The 17642-nt window shown below is 45.2% G+C and overlaps 1 protein-coding gene across 1 annotated transcript in view; it reads right to left on the minus strand.

Moving 5' to 3' along the window:
- Positions 1 to 5477: 5477 nt before the first annotated feature.
- Positions 5478 to 17642, minus strand: part of LOC135556328 (E3 ubiquitin-protein ligase SH3RF1-like) — a 54076-nt gene continuing 41911 nt past the window's right edge. Inside the window, exons 6-12 of the mRNA XM_064989442.1 lie at positions 14548 to 14658; positions 11360 to 11487; positions 10349 to 10519; positions 9949 to 10229; positions 9488 to 9801; positions 6252 to 6625; positions 5478 to 6094 (exon numbers count right to left, since the gene is read on the minus strand). Coding sequence (XP_064845514.1) covers positions 5926 to 6094; positions 6252 to 6625; positions 9488 to 9801; positions 9949 to 10229; positions 10349 to 10519; positions 11360 to 11487; positions 14548 to 14658 — 1548 coding nt within the window. The 3' untranslated portion in view covers positions 5478 to 5925. The remainder of the gene's footprint in view (positions 6095 to 6251; positions 6626 to 9487; positions 9802 to 9948; positions 10230 to 10348; positions 10520 to 11359; positions 11488 to 14547; positions 14659 to 17642) is intronic.

A 17642-nucleotide genomic window follows, 5' to 3' on the forward strand; every position in this document is an offset into this window, starting at 1 on the left:
GACCTCACAGAGCCCCTTTCAGCTCTTTTCAACATTTTCCAGCTCAGCATCATCACACACAAAAATACAGGAGCGGAGGCTACTGCATGCCTCACCTACCTCACAGAGCAGCACTGGGGAGTTTATTTCCCTCTGGGAACAGCCACGGCAAGGAGCTTTAAGCCATGCATTGTTATATAGACTCTATATGCAGTGTTTGGCTGTTGGGGCTTTGTGTTTGACCTCAGTTAAAGTGAACACCTGGCTTTGTATTGTGACTAAGATCTCGTTTCCCAGATCCTTCATAGCGTTAAGATCATCATTAGAACCTTCTTGCGATGCATCTTTAGTAGCCAAAAGCTGTGTTCCCAGAGCTTTCGTTAGTAACGTGGATCTTCAAAAAAAGATCTCAGCTAAACATAGAATCAAGATGTTTATGCTGTCTGAATGTGACTGCGAATAACTTCAGAACGAAGTTGACTAGAAATACAAAGCTGCCAAAGTATTTGCAATCGTTACAAACAAGTGATGGATGAAATGAGGCTTCAAATGAACACTGAGACGACTGCATTAAAATATACATAGGCATACATGGGCCTAGCTATATAGGCTATTTCAAACATATTGAAAACAAGTTCATGTTCAATAAATTGCGTTCTATTTTGTGACTAGACTACTATCTGTAATTTTTGACTCAACGCGTTTCATGATGTGTGACATGTTCGCAATGATGTGCCCCAATCTTTGATTTAGTGCATTCTTTTTTTGGTAAGAATAGGCCAATAAGCCGCCTCAATAGCGTATTTGCAGCCATAGGTGGTACTTCCTCCGTCAAAATTGTGAAATAATTATAATGTTAAGGTAAAATTTGAATTGAGAAAGCTGATCCGAGAGCTGCGCTGCTTTTCTTTCAATCCTATCAGAAAGTCTGAGTCCATATTCAAGTAATAAGAAATTCCCCTCGACCACACCCACAAATGTTCCTTCCCAGTTAGCGTCGCTGCTACAGAAGAACGGGGCTGTTTGCAAGTTCAGCTGAAGGCAACATTGAAGTTTTCAGAATCACAGTACACATCCAGAGTGCTCGAGGAGAAAGGATTATCCCAGGGGGAAATTGCATCCCTTGAGAGGGCAAGAATAAGATGTCAGGAAAAGTTCAGTATTATCATAAGACGTATATTTGGAATACGGAGGAGGAATGGAGGGAAAAAGAGGTAGAGGAGATCGAAGAGAGGGGAAGAGGGTGAGCTTGAATCGGTTAAAATGGTGGAAAAAAGGGAGATGGTTTGTTAAAGAATGGTAGAAAGTTGAAGCAGAGTGAGCATTACACCGTATTGAAGACAGGAGGAGAAATGGAAGTGAGCGAGGGCAAAGCATCAGACGGAAGTGTGGTGAAGTTCTCTGAGCCCGAGGCTTGCACTGAGGGTCAGGATAAAGAGGAGTGACGGTAGGAGTGGACCTTTGCCTTTCGGCTGATCCATTTGTGGTTTTAGGGTGGGTGAAAACAGAGTAGGGTGCTGCGGAATCGGTGAAGGTAACCAGAAGTGGTCTTGTGATAATTGTTTTTATTTCTGCTGGTCAGAGGGAGCAGCCGCTCCAAGTTAAAACAAATGGGGACAAGAGATATTTAGCTCTCAAGAAAAGGGCTCCATTGAAGGGAGTGATTACTGAGGTAGCAGGATATATGAAAGTTGACCAACCGAAGGGGAAGGTTCTCTGTTTGTGATGCTCATCGTTTGGTGAGACGCAGACAAGGTGGAGTAGTGAAACAGAAGTAATTTTCTGTTATTGAGTTTAATGTTGAGTCTGCCTGACAAAGTGATGTTAGGGTATATAGTACAATTGGAAAGTATTCAGACCCCTTGACTTTTCCCACATTTTGTTACAGCCCTAGTCTAAAATGGATTCAATTAATTTTTCCCCTCATCTACACACAACACCCCATGACAAAGCGAAAACAGCTTTTTCAAATTTTTTAAACAAATATACAAGAACATTGAAACGATCTCCATGTTATGTACACACAGTTAATATAGGGCTATACAGACACAGACCAATTGGCATTTTGCAAACTGCCAATTGGTCTGTCTGTGTATAGCCCTATATTAACTGTGTAGCCTGGGTTGCTGACGTGAAAGGCAGAAGTGGGACCCTACCTATCGCTCCAATAGGGTTAACCCACTTGGTGGGAATTGAAACATGGCTCATATAGCGAGGACCGCTACACTGCCCCTCTGAACAGGAAGGCACATCCCTGTGCTTTGACTAATCTCAGCCCCCCTCACAAGTCCCGGTCTGTGTGTTCCAATGGCCCCATGGTCACCATCCCACTTCTGACACCAATGTAGTGAATGGAAGGAGCGGGAAGCGAACCCTTGTGTAAAAGGGAAACACCCTACGCATTGCGCCAATAAGGTAAACCCACTTGGTGGGGATTGTAACATAGCTCATACAGAGAGGATTGCTTCAATGCATACGCACAATCTTAAGCAGATCTTGCAGAGGGATGAGAATAGAGACGAGAGGTGACTTTGCTGTCGTGTCTTCAGTCCCTCATGTCTGTGGTAATGCTTTCAGACACCTCTACACTGGCAGGAAGAGACCAGCTAAACGCAATGAGAGACACACACACAAATTAAGACTGACAAACATGGAAACCATTAGCTTTTATTGTTCTAGTTATTTTTTTACAAAATGTGCTATTCCCTCATACTTAATGTTTTGTTTTGAATGGATGCCAATTTCACCATGATCAGACTAACTATATAAAACTAATTATAACAACCCCGCCAAAAAAAACATAAAAATCAAGCAAGTCACCTTGGCATGAGGAGAATCTGTTTAGTTGAATAAAGCAGACTTTAGTGCTACCTTGTGTTCCAACAAGGCATGAGATTACAGTGAAAACATGTTCACAGGAACACCGAACTGCTTCGGTTGTTCTCGAGTCAGAGAATGTCATTATTTGATCATTAAACTATGTGAAAATCAATATGACTAAACTGACTATGGTACATATGGAAGATCTTAATTTGATCACTTTGTTGCAGGAGAACTTTTCTGCAATGCAGGAAATGTAAAACTTGCAGTATTTCAGGTTTGAAATGTCCAATTACAAAAAAATGTATCAGCCCCTACAAAAATATCCACTAATTGTTATCCACATAATTCGTGTTGCTGCAGGACCATCCTCATGCTGTAGCAAACCGGCTCAAATTACGATCCTACATCTGTATATACTGATGGTACAGTAGTTAAGTGTGTGTAATGTATGAAACAAGGCTAATCAGTAACAGAAAGCACTCCAAATGCAAAACCCAGTTCAGCATTAGAGGTGAGGTGGAGATGGTGAATGCCAAGACAGCAGTGGAACATTAGGTTCAGTCTACATAGGCAAATTGAGAAGCAAACAGGTCTGAACAGTGTTTCGTACCACTTTATAGAGCCTTTACTCCCAACTCAAATGTTATTTCAAAACAACAAAACTACAACATATCCAGCAGTCACACATAGTGGTCCCAGCTACTGTATGACACCCACTTAAACATGCTTTGGAAAATATTCCCCTCAGGTCTGACATGAAATATCCAAAATGCCTTCCAACCTCCTTATGCTTGTTGATACCCAGTTTCTAGGAGCAAACTAAGAGCAAATCTCTTGTTGCGGTGGATTAATGCCTACAGGTCCAACCTGTCATTTAGACACAGTGGCCTCAGCTGTTGATATTGCACCATAGCATCTGATAGAAGAGGCTGCAGCAGGAGGAAAACCAAGGACACTGTCCTCTTGGTGTCTGCCTGGTGTGCTATAGTGAAGGGAGCCCACTAACAATAGAACAGCCACTTACTGTCTATCATTGACTAATATAATCCAATTTAGACTTTTCTACACTGCCAAAAAATAGGAGATTGGATCAAATCAATGGCTCATCGTGTGGTGCCTGGTGTTTCTTACTAGCAGTGCTGTCAATCTCATTACAATGACTGAAGGCCTATGGAGGAGGATGAGGTGGAGAGTGTGGAGTGGGACTGGATTATTTTGAAATCAAAAGAGGCTGAGAATAAAGTAGGACCCAGGGCTCTGGGGTTTCACACCCTCCAAACCGAATCAAGTCACACCTCGCTCTCTTTTTTTGTGCTTTGAAACAAACAGAAAACAAAAGAAAAACGGCCACCAAAACTCAAACCAGCCACACACAAATCATATTCAAGTCAATAGAACACCTATTATCACACACATTATATAGACGCACTGTACAGTTAAACCCGACAAAACCAAGAATCAATGTTGTCCAAGTCATTGATCGTATTTATAAAAAAATGAAATTTAAAAAACTACTCGCAACTTCAAGGAGAAACACTAGATTGTATTGCGGGAGTGATATCAGTGATATGGTTACATTAGGAAAACAATCTGCTTTATAAGTAGGCAGTGATTTGTCTTGTATTGACGACACGTTAGGAATGAATTCATCTTTGAAATGAGGGTTGAGAGCCCGTGAAGGTCATACATAGAGCAGGGCTGTCAGATGTCTTGCTGCATCTCCATGCTGTAGGAGGCGCTGTCCAGAGCATCTGGCGTCGTATAGATCCAAGTGGATAGAGATATCCATGTATTATTAAGACGGAACTATCAGAGTCACATGATATGGTTCCTGTGTTGTACGCGATTGTGTCCGTCGTTCACTTGAGATCTTGAGTTGCAGTATGTCCGATGAGGTTGGTCTACTATTAGAGGAGTGGGGGGAACAGCTACAATGTTCATTAAGTACACACAGAACCATATACAGTAAGTAACACTTGATTGCAACATCTATGGAGTGTGTTTAGTTAACATGTCAAAAAAGGCAAGACCAAATCAAAATCCATAATAATAATAATGTAAATCAACAGCAGACGCTGGCTTTCTTAACGTTATGGAAATGTTTGGAAAACCTCACCAGGCATCAGATCATCAACGGTATAATAATTCCACCAAGATGACTCTCCCTCTCTCCAATAAGGGGTCCTGGAGCCCAAGGAGAAGCCATTTGGAACACCAAAAGGTCCAAGGGATACAGGAGGAGGTTGTGCAAATTCCATTTTTGGAGAGAGGTTCTGGGCCAAATTGGATTGCAAACACCTATCTATTCGTTTGACATGTCAGAAACTCCAACTACCCAACCAGAGGGTATGGAGCTAATGACATCCAGCTGATACCTTCCTGTCAATAGAATAATATGTTCAAGGGATCAGATTGGAATTGGGCCCACCTCTACACCTTTTCTTGCTTCACTGCATGTGCTGATGATAACATCACTGATTCTCCTCCCATCTGCTGTATTCTTTACGTTTGCGCTCAAACAGCCAATCAGTGGAGACACCATGCAATATTAACATGCAGCACGGCAGCCAATGAGAGACGAGCACAAAGTGATGTAGGAAACATGTCATAAGACAGGCGCTGACTACAACCCCTAAACCTCGAAAGGTCAAGCACATCTTTTACTGAACACCCCCCCCCCCCCCCCCGCAAAAACACGTTTCAACTTGTCATATTTCCATCTATTAACAGTTCATATTATTAGTTCTGACTCTCTGGTCTTTGTTTCTTTATATACACTAAAGTGAGGAACAGTACAAGGCACACATTTAACGTTTTGAATTGTTACAGATATAAATAACTGACAAAAAGGAAATCAACAGGAGTAGTGTGCTTCCAACTGACAGCTAGCTCCTCTTCCTCTGCAGCTCAGTTTAAATTATTTCATCATTCTTCTCCTCTGTACTTTGAGGACCACTTTAAATGTTGTGTATGTACCCATCTCATCCTGTCCCTAGCAACTTCAGCTGGTTGGCTCGCAGCTTGATCCCAAAACAAGGCAACAACAAAGTCAGATGTGGTTCCATTGATGGTCAGTTCATGGTATGGTCAGGTCACGGTCAGTCTACTGTGGTCAAGTGTGAGTCAGATGCCGTCTACGAAGCTGCCAGGGAACAGTCCGGTCCTGCCGTTCCTCTGGAGTGTTCCTTTGAACCAGCCGTCCTCCCTCTTCCTGTGGACAAACACTATGTCTCCCTCTTTGAGCTCCAGCTCTGCATCACTCTGAGGGGGGTAGGACACCACCACTCTGTACCTGAGAAGGGGGGGGGATCAGAGGGGATACTGTACTGACACTTTGCAGAAGCACAGGAGATCAGAGACGCCACACACACACCACAATTCCAGCAGAATCACAACATCAGACAGACCTTTAACAATGTCACTGTTCTACAATATAAGAAATGCTGTACCTCTCGCATAGGATTGGCCGAGCGTCGTGCTGCTGGGAGGTGAGGGAGGAGCATGCCTGGCGAGGTGGCGGGGCGATGGGGGCACATCCGTCCAGGGGGCTACTCTTACGGTGCGTTAACTCCGGGGCTGAGGAACAGGAGGATGAAGAGGCGGCAGTAGACTCAGGCTCCACAGGGCAGGGGACAGCACGGCCATGGTTACCCACGACAACGCCAGCAGAGGAGGGAGAAGGGGTAATGTCGGGGCCCATGGCCCCCTGGAAGACATCCCCCGTAGCAGCCTGCTCTGCCTCCAGGGTGGGGGATGAGGGGGGAGAGGGGCGAGACTTCTTCTTGTTAGACGACAACAGCTTCAGAATACCTTTCTTTTCCCTCTGCAGAACAAAAGAACGAAACAGAGAGAAACATTTCAATTCACGGTGCTACTACCATGCACTTGTCTGATAATGGTGTAAGCTGCATATAGACTGTCTTACAGGAACTCACTGTGTGGACAGTCAAATCTGCATAAACATAATCCATTGTCATGGTCATTAGGGCCAGAGCTCCAGGGCTACAGCCAGCAGAGTTTCTCTCACTCTCTAACTCAATTCCCAGGGCCCACCCGTGAAACAGACAGAGCTCTGTGTGAGAATTTGTTTCTAAAGATAAACTGGAATGACTCCTGTGTTCAACAACAAAATACTGAGCGCCTGGTATTCAAAACAAGGGCACCAGAAACTCCGGGCAAATGTGAACTATTTCACCAATCCACTGTAGCCGTGTTTCACATCAGCCAAATATGCTCGGCATGATAGAAGTAGCTACAGTGGCAAGAAAAAGTATATGAACCCTTTGGAAATACCTAGATTTCTGCATAAATTGGTCATAAAATTTGATCTTCATCTAGGTCACAACAAGACAAACAATCTGCTTAAACTAATAACACAAACATCTATATGTTTTCATGTCTTTATTGAACACACTGTGTAAACATTCACAGAGCAGGGTGGAAAAGTATGAACCCCTGGATTTAATAACCGGTTGACCCTCTTTTGGCAGCAATAACCTCAACCAAACGTTTTCTGTAGTTGCGAATCAGACCTGCACAACAGTCAGGAGGATTTTTGGACCATTCCTCTTTGGTGTGAACTGCTCCCGAGGTCATGCCACGGCATCTCAAATCGGGTTGAGGTCAGGACTCTAAATGGGCCACTCCAGAAGGCGTATTGTCTTCTGTTGAAGTCATTCTGTTGTTGATTTACTTTGGTGTTATGGGTTGTTGTCCTGTTGCATCACCCAACTTCTGTTGAGCTTCAAATGGCGGACAGACAGACTAAACTTCTCCTGAAAAATGTCTTGATAAACTTGGGAATTAATTTTCCCGTCGATGATAGCAAGCTGTCCAGGCTCCAACGCAGCCCCAAACCATGATGCTCCCTTCAACATACTTTACAGTTCGGATGAGGTTTTGATGTTGGTGTGCTGTGCATTTTTTCTCTCCACACATAGTGATATGTGTTCCTTGAAAAACAACTCAACTGTAGTTTCATCTGTCCACAGAATATTTTGCCAGTAGCGCTGTGGAACATCCAAGTGCACTTTTGCAAACTTCAGAAGTGCAGCAATGTTTTTTTTTGGACAGCAGTGGCTTCCTTCTGTGGTGTCCTCCCATGAACACCATTCTTGATTAGTGTTTTACGTATCGTAGACTTGTCAACAGAGATGTTAGCATGTTCCAGAGATTTCTGTAAGTCTTTAGCTGATACTCTAGGATTCTTCTTAACCTCATTGAGAATTCTGCACTGTGCCCTTGCAGTCATCTTTGCAGGACGGCCACTCCTAGGGAGTAGCAACAGTGGTGAACTTTCTCCATTTATAGGACAGGTTGTCCTACCGTGGACTGATCAACATTACGGCTGTCAGAGATACTTTTTTAACCCTTTCCAGCTTTATGCAAGTCAACAACTCTTAATTTAGGGTTTTCTGAGATCTCTTTTGTTCGAGGCATGTTTCACATCAGGCAACGCTTATGGTGAGTGTTTTTTATAGGGTAAGGCAGCTCTAACCAACATCTCCAATCTCGTCTCATTGATTGGGCTCCAGGTTAGCTGACTCCAATTAGTTTTTGGAGAAGTCATTAGCCATTCTTTTTCCAACCTACACTGTGAATGGAATGTTTAAATGATGTATTCAATATATACAAGATAAACTAACTAATAACACACAAATTATTGTAAGAACACTATGTTTATCTGTTGTGACTTAGATGACCAATTTATGCCGAAATCCAGGTAATTCCAAAGGGTTCACACACCTTTTCTTGACACTATATATAAACGTGAGAGATATGCTACCATTGCAGATAGCAATGCTTGATGGCAAAGTTGTGGGGATGTAACGATTCACTGATGTGCATCGGTCCCCAGTTCAAATGTTTAAGATATGGAGTGCATCGGTTCGCGGGAGCCCAAACCGTGCGCAGCTTCGCGTGCTGACCAATAGGTAGGCCTATTCCTGATCTGGCACATCTGCACGTCACCTTCTGCATTCAAATGTTTGTAAAATGGCTGGCGCAATATTATCGATCAAACAAGTCGACTAAATGGGGACAGCTGTATTCGAAAGTGTTCTACAGGGATGCTGGCCATGTTGACTCCAATGCTTCCCACAGTTGTGTTAAGTTGGCTGGTGGACCATTCTCTTGATACACACATGAAACTGTTGTGTAAAAAACCCAACAACATTGTAGTTCTTGACACAAACCGGTGCTCCGGCACCTACTACTAAACCTCGTTCAAAGGCACTTAAATCTTTTGTCTTGCCCATCAATCCCTCCGAATGACACGCATACAAAAATCCATGTCTCAATTGTCTCAAGGCTTCAAAATCCTTCTTCAATTAACTTGTCTCCTCCCCTTCATCTACATTGATTTAAGTGGATTCAACAAGTGACATCAATAAGAGATCACAGCTTTCACCTGGTCAGTCTGCCATGGAAAGTGCAGGTGTTCTTAATGTTTATTATGAGATAGGGGTGAAATCTAAAGTTGTGCTATATATATATATATGAGCTCCATCAGCAGATTTTAATTTAGAATGGAAAATGTGTTCATGCATCAAACCGAATTGCATCGTTTCAAACTAAAACGTATCGTTCCTGTATGGTATCGGACCCCAAGTATCTAGATACGTATAGAATCGTTTGGAAAGGGATCGATGCACATCCCAACTCGGGTGCTATCACGAGTGCCCACCTTGCCATCCTTGTCCAGCCGACAGGCGAGGGAGGAGTTAGCTGACATGGAGTTGCCGTTGCCAGGGGCGACAGGCATGGTGAGGACTGCCACTTGTCGCAGGGCATCGCCATCTAGGGACGCGGCGCTGACGTTTGGCGGGGTGAGGGAGGCAGCAGCACATCCCAGTGCCACCCCAGCGCGGACACAGCCCTGGGCAGGGTTGGAGGAGGAGGAACAGGTCTGGGATTGGCACACTGCCAGGTAGGCTACAGATGTCTGTGACTGGATGGGCGTCACAGCAGCCGTGGGCCGGTCCTGACTGTGGCATGCAGCTGGGGGCAGAGGAGAGGCACGTGGTTAGACCATACACACAGAACCATATGCCCCTTTCATCATAAATTCACAATTACATACACTATCCTACACTGGCTACATAGAATGTATGCTTGCACCCTTCCTCTTCCCCCAGGGGACCCTACCTGTCCTGACAGCATTGCGTGCCTGGTTTACAGTCATCTGGGACGTCATGTGCATGAGCACCTTGGCCTGTCCCGTTGTCACGTGAGCAGCAGTCACCATGCCCGCGGGTAAAGGGCTGGAGAGGGCGGGGCCCGGGCAGATGGGGAGGGCCTTGTTGAAGTCAGGCCCTGGAACAATGGCCCCCAGAGGAGTGGAGGAGGGGCTGACGATGGTGACCCCTCGCCCAGCCTGGGTGCACAGAGCAAGGGGCGCTTTGGGTTGGGTGCTGCCGGACACCGTCCTAATGGGACAAGCAGAGGACAGGGAGGAAGGGTTAGGGCAGGGGAGCCTTAGGAACGCTGCATATACAGAGATAATCAGTGTGTGTGTGTGTGTGGGTGTGTAATGTCTGCGTCAGACCTGCTGACGGGGCTCATGTAATTGCCAGGAAACACTCCTATCTTGCCAGTGTGCATGGAGGTGCCTTTGAACCATCCATCTTGACAGCGCTCCAGCACCAGGAACATCTCTCCCTTCCTCAGCTCCAACTCATCATCCTTACGGGGGGTGTAGGGAAACAGGGCCACGTAGCTGGAGAAGGAGGCGAGAGAGACGGGGAACATCAAACACATATATGGACACACACGGGGACTGTCCAATTACCCTCAGGAGGAAATGAGTCAAACGAAGACGTGTTGTGTGTTTCGAACATTTAGTCTGTCACATGAGCTAAATTTACCCCCCTACCACAGTCTAAAGAATGTTCGTCAACATCTCCTCTCTCGCTCTCTGAAACCCTTACTGGAAGACAGAGGTGGACAGTCCCTTCTGGACTGATCTTCCTACAGTACATTAAGAGACAGCATTCCTCTACAGTAGTATAGTGAAGCTATGGTTACGTTCTGAATGACACAGCTATGTGGGTCAGGGCACCACGGAGGTGCTGTAAAGGGAGTGGGAAAGGCATGTCTCCAGGAACCTCAGAGGCTTTAAAGAACCACTGCTAAAAAACAGCATAGACACTTTCACTGGTGTCAGGGGAGGGGAAATAAAGAAAAATGTAGACACACGGACAGATACACGCTTTGGGGTGGTGGGCCGTATTTAATTCCAATCAGGTGTCTGGAGTCTCAGAGGAGTAATGATGTGAGGGGCCAGGGGTCAAAGGTGACAGACAGGACCCATGAGACTGTCCCCCACAGGTGTTGCCCTTTCATCCGTCAACGGAACTCTGGGTCAACCTCTGGTGCTCCACACTGACAGCTTAGGGGTCATTCAGAGGCTTGGAGAACTCCCAGAACCCACCCAGAAGGACCCATGCCCTAGCCATGTGTGGAACCTGCTGTTTCACTGCATGTTCTCTCGGGATTAGCGTGCTTGTACTTTATACGTGGAAGAGTGTTACATGCATCTGTGTGTGTGTGTACTCACACTGTGGGTCTTTGCCGCCCACTCTGTTCGCTAGTGCTAGGGGAGGGTCTCTGACTGGCAGCCAACGAGGAGGCTGCTCCCACCGCTGAGGATTGTGGTGGAGGCGGCGGGGGAGGAGGGCGAGCATCCTGTCAATGAAAAACAACAAACATCAACAACGACAGTCTGAAAGAGATTAGACAGCATATTAGAACAGTTTACAGTGAGCTTGAATCAAATCTCTCACATACAAAAACATCTTTGTTTGGAGCCGAAAGAAAGACCGGAACCACAAATAAACAATTCACTGCCTTTAGCGCAACATGACAGTGTTATATTACTGTTATAGCTCTTGGGGGGGGGGGTCTTGAGTCCTCTGAAACATGACCCGCCAAACTGCGCTTCTTAGCAGCACCCCCCGTCACCTGGAAGCCAGCCGCACCAATGTGTCAGAGAAAACACCGTTCCACTGACAACAGAGGTCAGCCTGCAGGTGCCTGGCCCGCCACAAGGAGTCGCTAGAGCACAATGAGCCAAGTAAAGCACCCCCGGCCAAACCCTCCGCTAACCCGGATGACGCTGGGACAATTGTGCGCTGCCCTATGGGTCTCCCGATCACAGCCGGTTGTGACACAGCCTGGGATTGTACCCGGGTCTGTAGTGACGCCTCTAGCACTGCGATGCAGTGCCTTAGATCACTGCGCCACTCGGGAGGCCCACCCCTGGCCTTTTAACCTAGGTGTTACATAATGAGAGAAACTGGTCAGTGAAAGAGGGATATCATTTACTCTGTTCAATGAGGGAGAGTATCACTTGACACAGAGGTTTGGTCTTGTCCCCAACTTCCCCTGAGATCTGAGAAGGAATCTCCAGCATGCTTGTTTGCTTGTTTGTTGCTATAGAAATGACACTGGGGCCTGGTGAATCCATTGCTGTGTTTAATGAGGACCATATGAAAGTAAAAACATTTCTTTAAACATTATATAGTTCAGCCCACAGGCCCGCAGTGAGCAGATTCCACTGGGCTCTACTTGTTCTGCCTCTAACGGGACAGAAACCAGACCTAAACAACTATTACACAATCATACACAGACACATTGGTGTACTGAGAAAGAGGTGGGTTTCTTCTAAACATGTGTAACTATCCATGTACAGTGACTTCAGAAAGTAGTTATACCCATTTTCTTGTTACAGCCTGAATTCCAAATGGATTTTCTCACCCATCTACACACAATATCCCATAATGACAAAAATGAAAACACGTTTAGACATTTTAGCTCAGTTATTTAAAATGAAACACAGAACCATCTAATTTACATAATTATTCAGACCCCTTTGTTATGACACTCCAAATTGAGCTCAGGTGCATCCAATTTCCTTTGATCACCCTTGTTGTCGTTACAATTTGATTGGATTCCACCTGTGGCCAATTCAGTTTGGACATGATTTAGAAAGAAACACACCGGTCTACAAGGTCCCACAGTTGACAGTGCATGTCAGAGCAGACACTACACCATGAAGTCTGTAGATCTCTGAGATAGAATTGTGATGAGGCTTACATCTGGAGAAGGGTTTAACCATTTCTAGAGTGTTGAAAGTTTCCAAGCGCACCATGGTTTCCATCACTGGGAAATGATAAAAATATGTAAGTACCCAGACGTCAAAACCAAACTGAGCAACCGGGCAAGAAGGACCTTGTTCAGGGAGGTGACCAAGAACCCAATGGCCACTGACAGAACTACAGAGTTCCTTGGCTGAGATGGAAGAACCTGCCAGAAGGACAACAGTCTCTACAGCACTACACCAATCTGGGCTTTATGGGAGTGGCCAGACGGAAGCCACTCCCGAGAAAAAGGCACATTACAGCACGCCTGGAGTTTGCAAAAAAGGCACGTGAAAGACTGTCTTCCGATGATAATTTTGTAAAGATATTTGGCCTGAATGCAAAGCGCTATGTCTGGAGAAAGCCAGGCACAGCTCATCACCCGTCTAACACCACCACTACCGTGAAGTATGGTGGTGGCAGCATCATGCCATGGGGATTCTTTTCAGCAACTGGGACTGGGAGACTGGTAAGGATAGAGGGAACAATGAATGGAGCTTATATACAGGCAAAATCTTGATGAGAACCTGCTTCACAGTGCAAACAGACTGGGGGTGAAGATTTACGTTCCGACAGGACAATGACCCTAAGCATAAACCAAAGCAACGCTGGAATGGCTTCAGAACAAGAATGTGAAAGTCCTTGAGTTGCAAAGCCAAAGCCCAGACTTGAATCGCAATGAAAATCTGTGGAAAGACTTGAAGATTGCGGTTCACAGCCACTTCCCATCTAACTTAACAAAGCTTGAGAAAATCTGCAAGGAAGAAAATCCCCAAATCCAGATGTGCAAGCTGAAACAGACATACCCAAGATGACTCAAAGCTGAAACAGACATACCCAAGATGACTCAAAGATGAAACAGAAATACCCAAGATGACTCAAAGCTGCAATCGCCACCAAAGGTGATAAAGCATTGACTCATGTGTGAATCCTTATGGAAATGAGATATTTCATTTTCAATACATTTTCAAACATTTCGAAAAACATGTTTTCACCGTCATTATGGGGTATTGCGTGTAGATAGGTGAAACAGAAACAAAAATGGATTTCAGGCTGAACAAAATGTGGAATAAGTCAAGGGGTATGAATACTTTGACGGCACTGTATCTGCAGAGAAATAAACAAGGAACAAGATAAATGTGTCTCAACTTGACATTAACAGGCCTGAGGAGCAGACAGACATAACTACTATGGAGCAATGGGGGAGGGAGTGGCACAGCACTCAGAAGGGCCTACGTGTGTGTGTGTGTGTGTGTGTGTGTTACCGACACTAGAGCGGAGATAATTAGATTGCCTGCAGGCCAGAGAAATCATCTGTACAGAAACATCATGTAGAGTTCTCCATTGAAGCGGAGAGCTCAACCTTTATGTATACATTCTCAGCAGTACCACATAGCAACACAGCCACACACCCTTCCCCACACTCCGCTGAACACGGCACAGCCATGGCAGCAGACGCCCATAAGCTACATAAGCTACTGTATGCAGGTTCCGTTTTAAGAGGAATCTGATGTAAGTGAAGTGCCATGGGCCAATTAAAAATATTTTAAAGCCAGTATTAGAGGCCCCGTAGTGTAGTTTCAGTTGAAGAGAGAACTCCACCTACCACAGGGATGGATGTGTAGCTCGTCTCTGGGGGAAACGTGAAGACAGTTGCCGTAGTAACAGGACTGCTGGGGGGAGGGGTCACTATGAGTCCAGCTGTGCAGATGTGTACCTGTTGAGGATGGACAAAGTCAGACAACTTCCTCAATACCACCACTACTGCTACAATATAATAGCATTACACACAGAGCACAGGACCGTGTGCTAGAACAACTATGGTATTTCAACGATAGTTGCAACCCTCCATTTGTGCTAGTCTGTCTCCTCGCATCCAGTCTCACATGGGCAGAAGACTTATGTTTGATCTGACCGACTAGTTATTTAATCTCTAAACAGGGTTGGGGAGTAACTGATTACATGCAATCGGATTACAAAAAAACCTAAAAAAAAACAGTACCCAGTTACATTACCAGCACAAATATTGTAATCAGATTAGAGATACTTTTGAAAAACTAGATGATTCCTTATTGAATTACTTTTCAATTCAGAAAGGATGTTCGCGAAATAATATATTGACACATTTCTGTTCTCAATGACGTTCAAGTCAGCATTGAAAAAAGGCTGACTTTTTCCACCTGAGCGAGTCTAACCACAAGTCAGAGACCACTATGATGACACACCAAATGCATTTGATGGATCCCTTTTGTCTTCTTCTAATACCTCTTATAGGGAAAGTCATCAATTTACATTACTGAGTTTGGGTAATCCTAAAGTTACATTACTGATAACAATTTGACAGGTAACTCGTAATTAACAGATTACATTTAGAAAGTAACCTACCCAACCCAGTCTCTAAAACATGTCACACATGGCCTTAAAATGTCACATTGAAATGAAATGTCGCCTTCACAGCGATGGAGCCAATTGGCTAAGTCAAGCTGTGCTGGTGTCCTGATGACACGCTTGGCTGGGTGAGGTCATATGACTGTCAAGAACAAGTTTCCATTGGCCGGGTGAAGACGGATAACTGCTGAGGCCCCTTGCTGAGAGAGAGTGAACCACAGTGATTCACGCATTGCGTGACACTGACTCACACGTTGCATGACACTGACTCACAGGGCAATACTGTTGGATACACAATGTCTCCTTGTACCCTTTCCTCCCCGCAAGTCAAGCATGACTGCCCCAGACAGAGCAGAGCAGCCGAAAGGTAAATCATTACCGAGGACCCACGTCAAACTCAAATCAACTTTGTAGCAGGGGAAGGTGCAATGAGGCAAGACGGCCACAGAAACAGTCTCATCGTGAGGGGCTGCAGTACCCACACTTGCAGTACTGTACTAGGCTATATCTGTGTTGAGCATTTAGCTATATGTGTATGAGCCGCATATATGTGAGTGTATGTGTACAGCACATCAGTTACAACGTAACAGTGTTTCCAATTTACAACACATTAAAAGAGTAGCAGTTCTGTTTTCATACACTACAGGCTCCTTTAGTCAACAGTCTCTTCAAGTCCATTCCCTCTGAAATAAAACAGTGGACAGAGGGCGTGTTCATTTCCATACACTCCCTCCCTCTGGCCCCCCGGGCAACAACTGCTTCCCATTGTTGTTTTTCAGTCTGCTTTGAAGGAGCGAGAGGCGAGAGGCCAAGTCACAGATTCCACCTGGGGTCTCTCTCCATCTTTATGTGTTTTTATTAAGCCCATTAATCTAGAAATCAAACCATCGTGAGTCGTACAGCGCCTATTTCAAAGAGCAGGCTCACCTCCCAGGTGGGAACGGAGGTTTTATAATAAAGAGTGTGTCTCGTTCATAATGAGGGCAGATAAAGTCTGAAGAGTTTAAAATACATCATTCTCCCCTCCCCGTGTGGCCAAGGCTATAATGAGAGCTGGATCATCCCGAAATGAAAAGGTATATGGATGCACAAAAACACTCAGACAGTTTCTGGAGAAACGGTCAGCACACACACACTGAGGAATGCCAGCAGTTGGAGAAAGGATTTGTGAGAATGCTGTTTCCCAGGAGAAGCTGTGGGTAAAGCATGTTAGTGTGTCTGAAATGTGTTGCAGCCCAATGCCCAAGGGGGTGAGACAGCGAGAAGACACTCAAATAGTACATTCTATTCTCCTACTCAAAATATAACCAAGAAGAGAATCACACCCTCCAAAATAAATGCTCAATTTCTGACTGCTGCAACAGTCAGAAAAGGCCGGGGACTACGAGGGAGACCACTGAATGCTGTCAAACGACAGACTATAAAGCCATGTTGGTTTAATAGGTAAAGAAAAGTCACATTTTTTAAGATACACTACATGACCAAAAGTATGTGGACACCTGTTCATCGAACATCTCGTAAAAAAAGAATGGAGTTGGTCCCTCCTTTGCTGCCATAACAGCCTCCACTCTACTGGGAAGGCTTTCAAGAAGCCACGAGCATTCGTGCGGTTGAGCATTGATGTTGGGCAATTAGGCCAGGCGCGCAGTTCAAGTTCTTCCACACCAATCTCAACAAACTATTTCTGCATGGACCTCACTTTGTGCAAGGGGCTGTTCCCACAAAGTTGGAGCACAGAATCATCTAGAATGTCATTGTATGCTGTAGCGTTAAGATGTCCCTTCACTGGAACTACGAGGCCTAGCCCGGACCATGAAAAACAGCCCCAGATCATTATTCCTTCACCAAAACTTTAGTTGGCACTATACATTGGGGCAATTAGCATTTTCCTGGCATCCCGACAAACCCAGATTTGTCCGTCAGACTGCAAGATGGTGAAGCGTGATTCATCACTCCAGAAAACATACTTCTCCAGTCCAAGCTTTACACCACTCCAGCCGACGCTTGGCATTGCGCATGGTGATCTTAGGCTTGTGTGTGGCTGCTCGGCCATGGAAACCCATTTCATGACGCTCCCGACGAACAGTTATTGCGCTGACGTTGCTTCCAGAGACAGTTTGGAACTTGGTAGTTAGTATTGCAACCGACAGCAGATTTTTACACGCTACACGCTTCAGAACTTGCCGTTCCGGTTCTGTGAGTTTGTGTGTCTTATCACTTCACGGCTGAGCCGTTGTTGTCTCTAGATGTTTCCACTTCCCAATAACACTTACAGTTGACCAGGGCAGATATAGCAGGGCAGACATTTGACAA

The sequence above is a fragment of the Oncorhynchus masou genome, chromosome 15 (genome assembly GCF_036934945.1).
Source record: "Oncorhynchus masou masou isolate Uvic2021 chromosome 15, UVic_Omas_1.1, whole genome shotgun sequence".
Taxonomy (NCBI): Eukaryota; Metazoa; Chordata; class Actinopteri; order Salmoniformes; family Salmonidae; genus Oncorhynchus; species Oncorhynchus masou.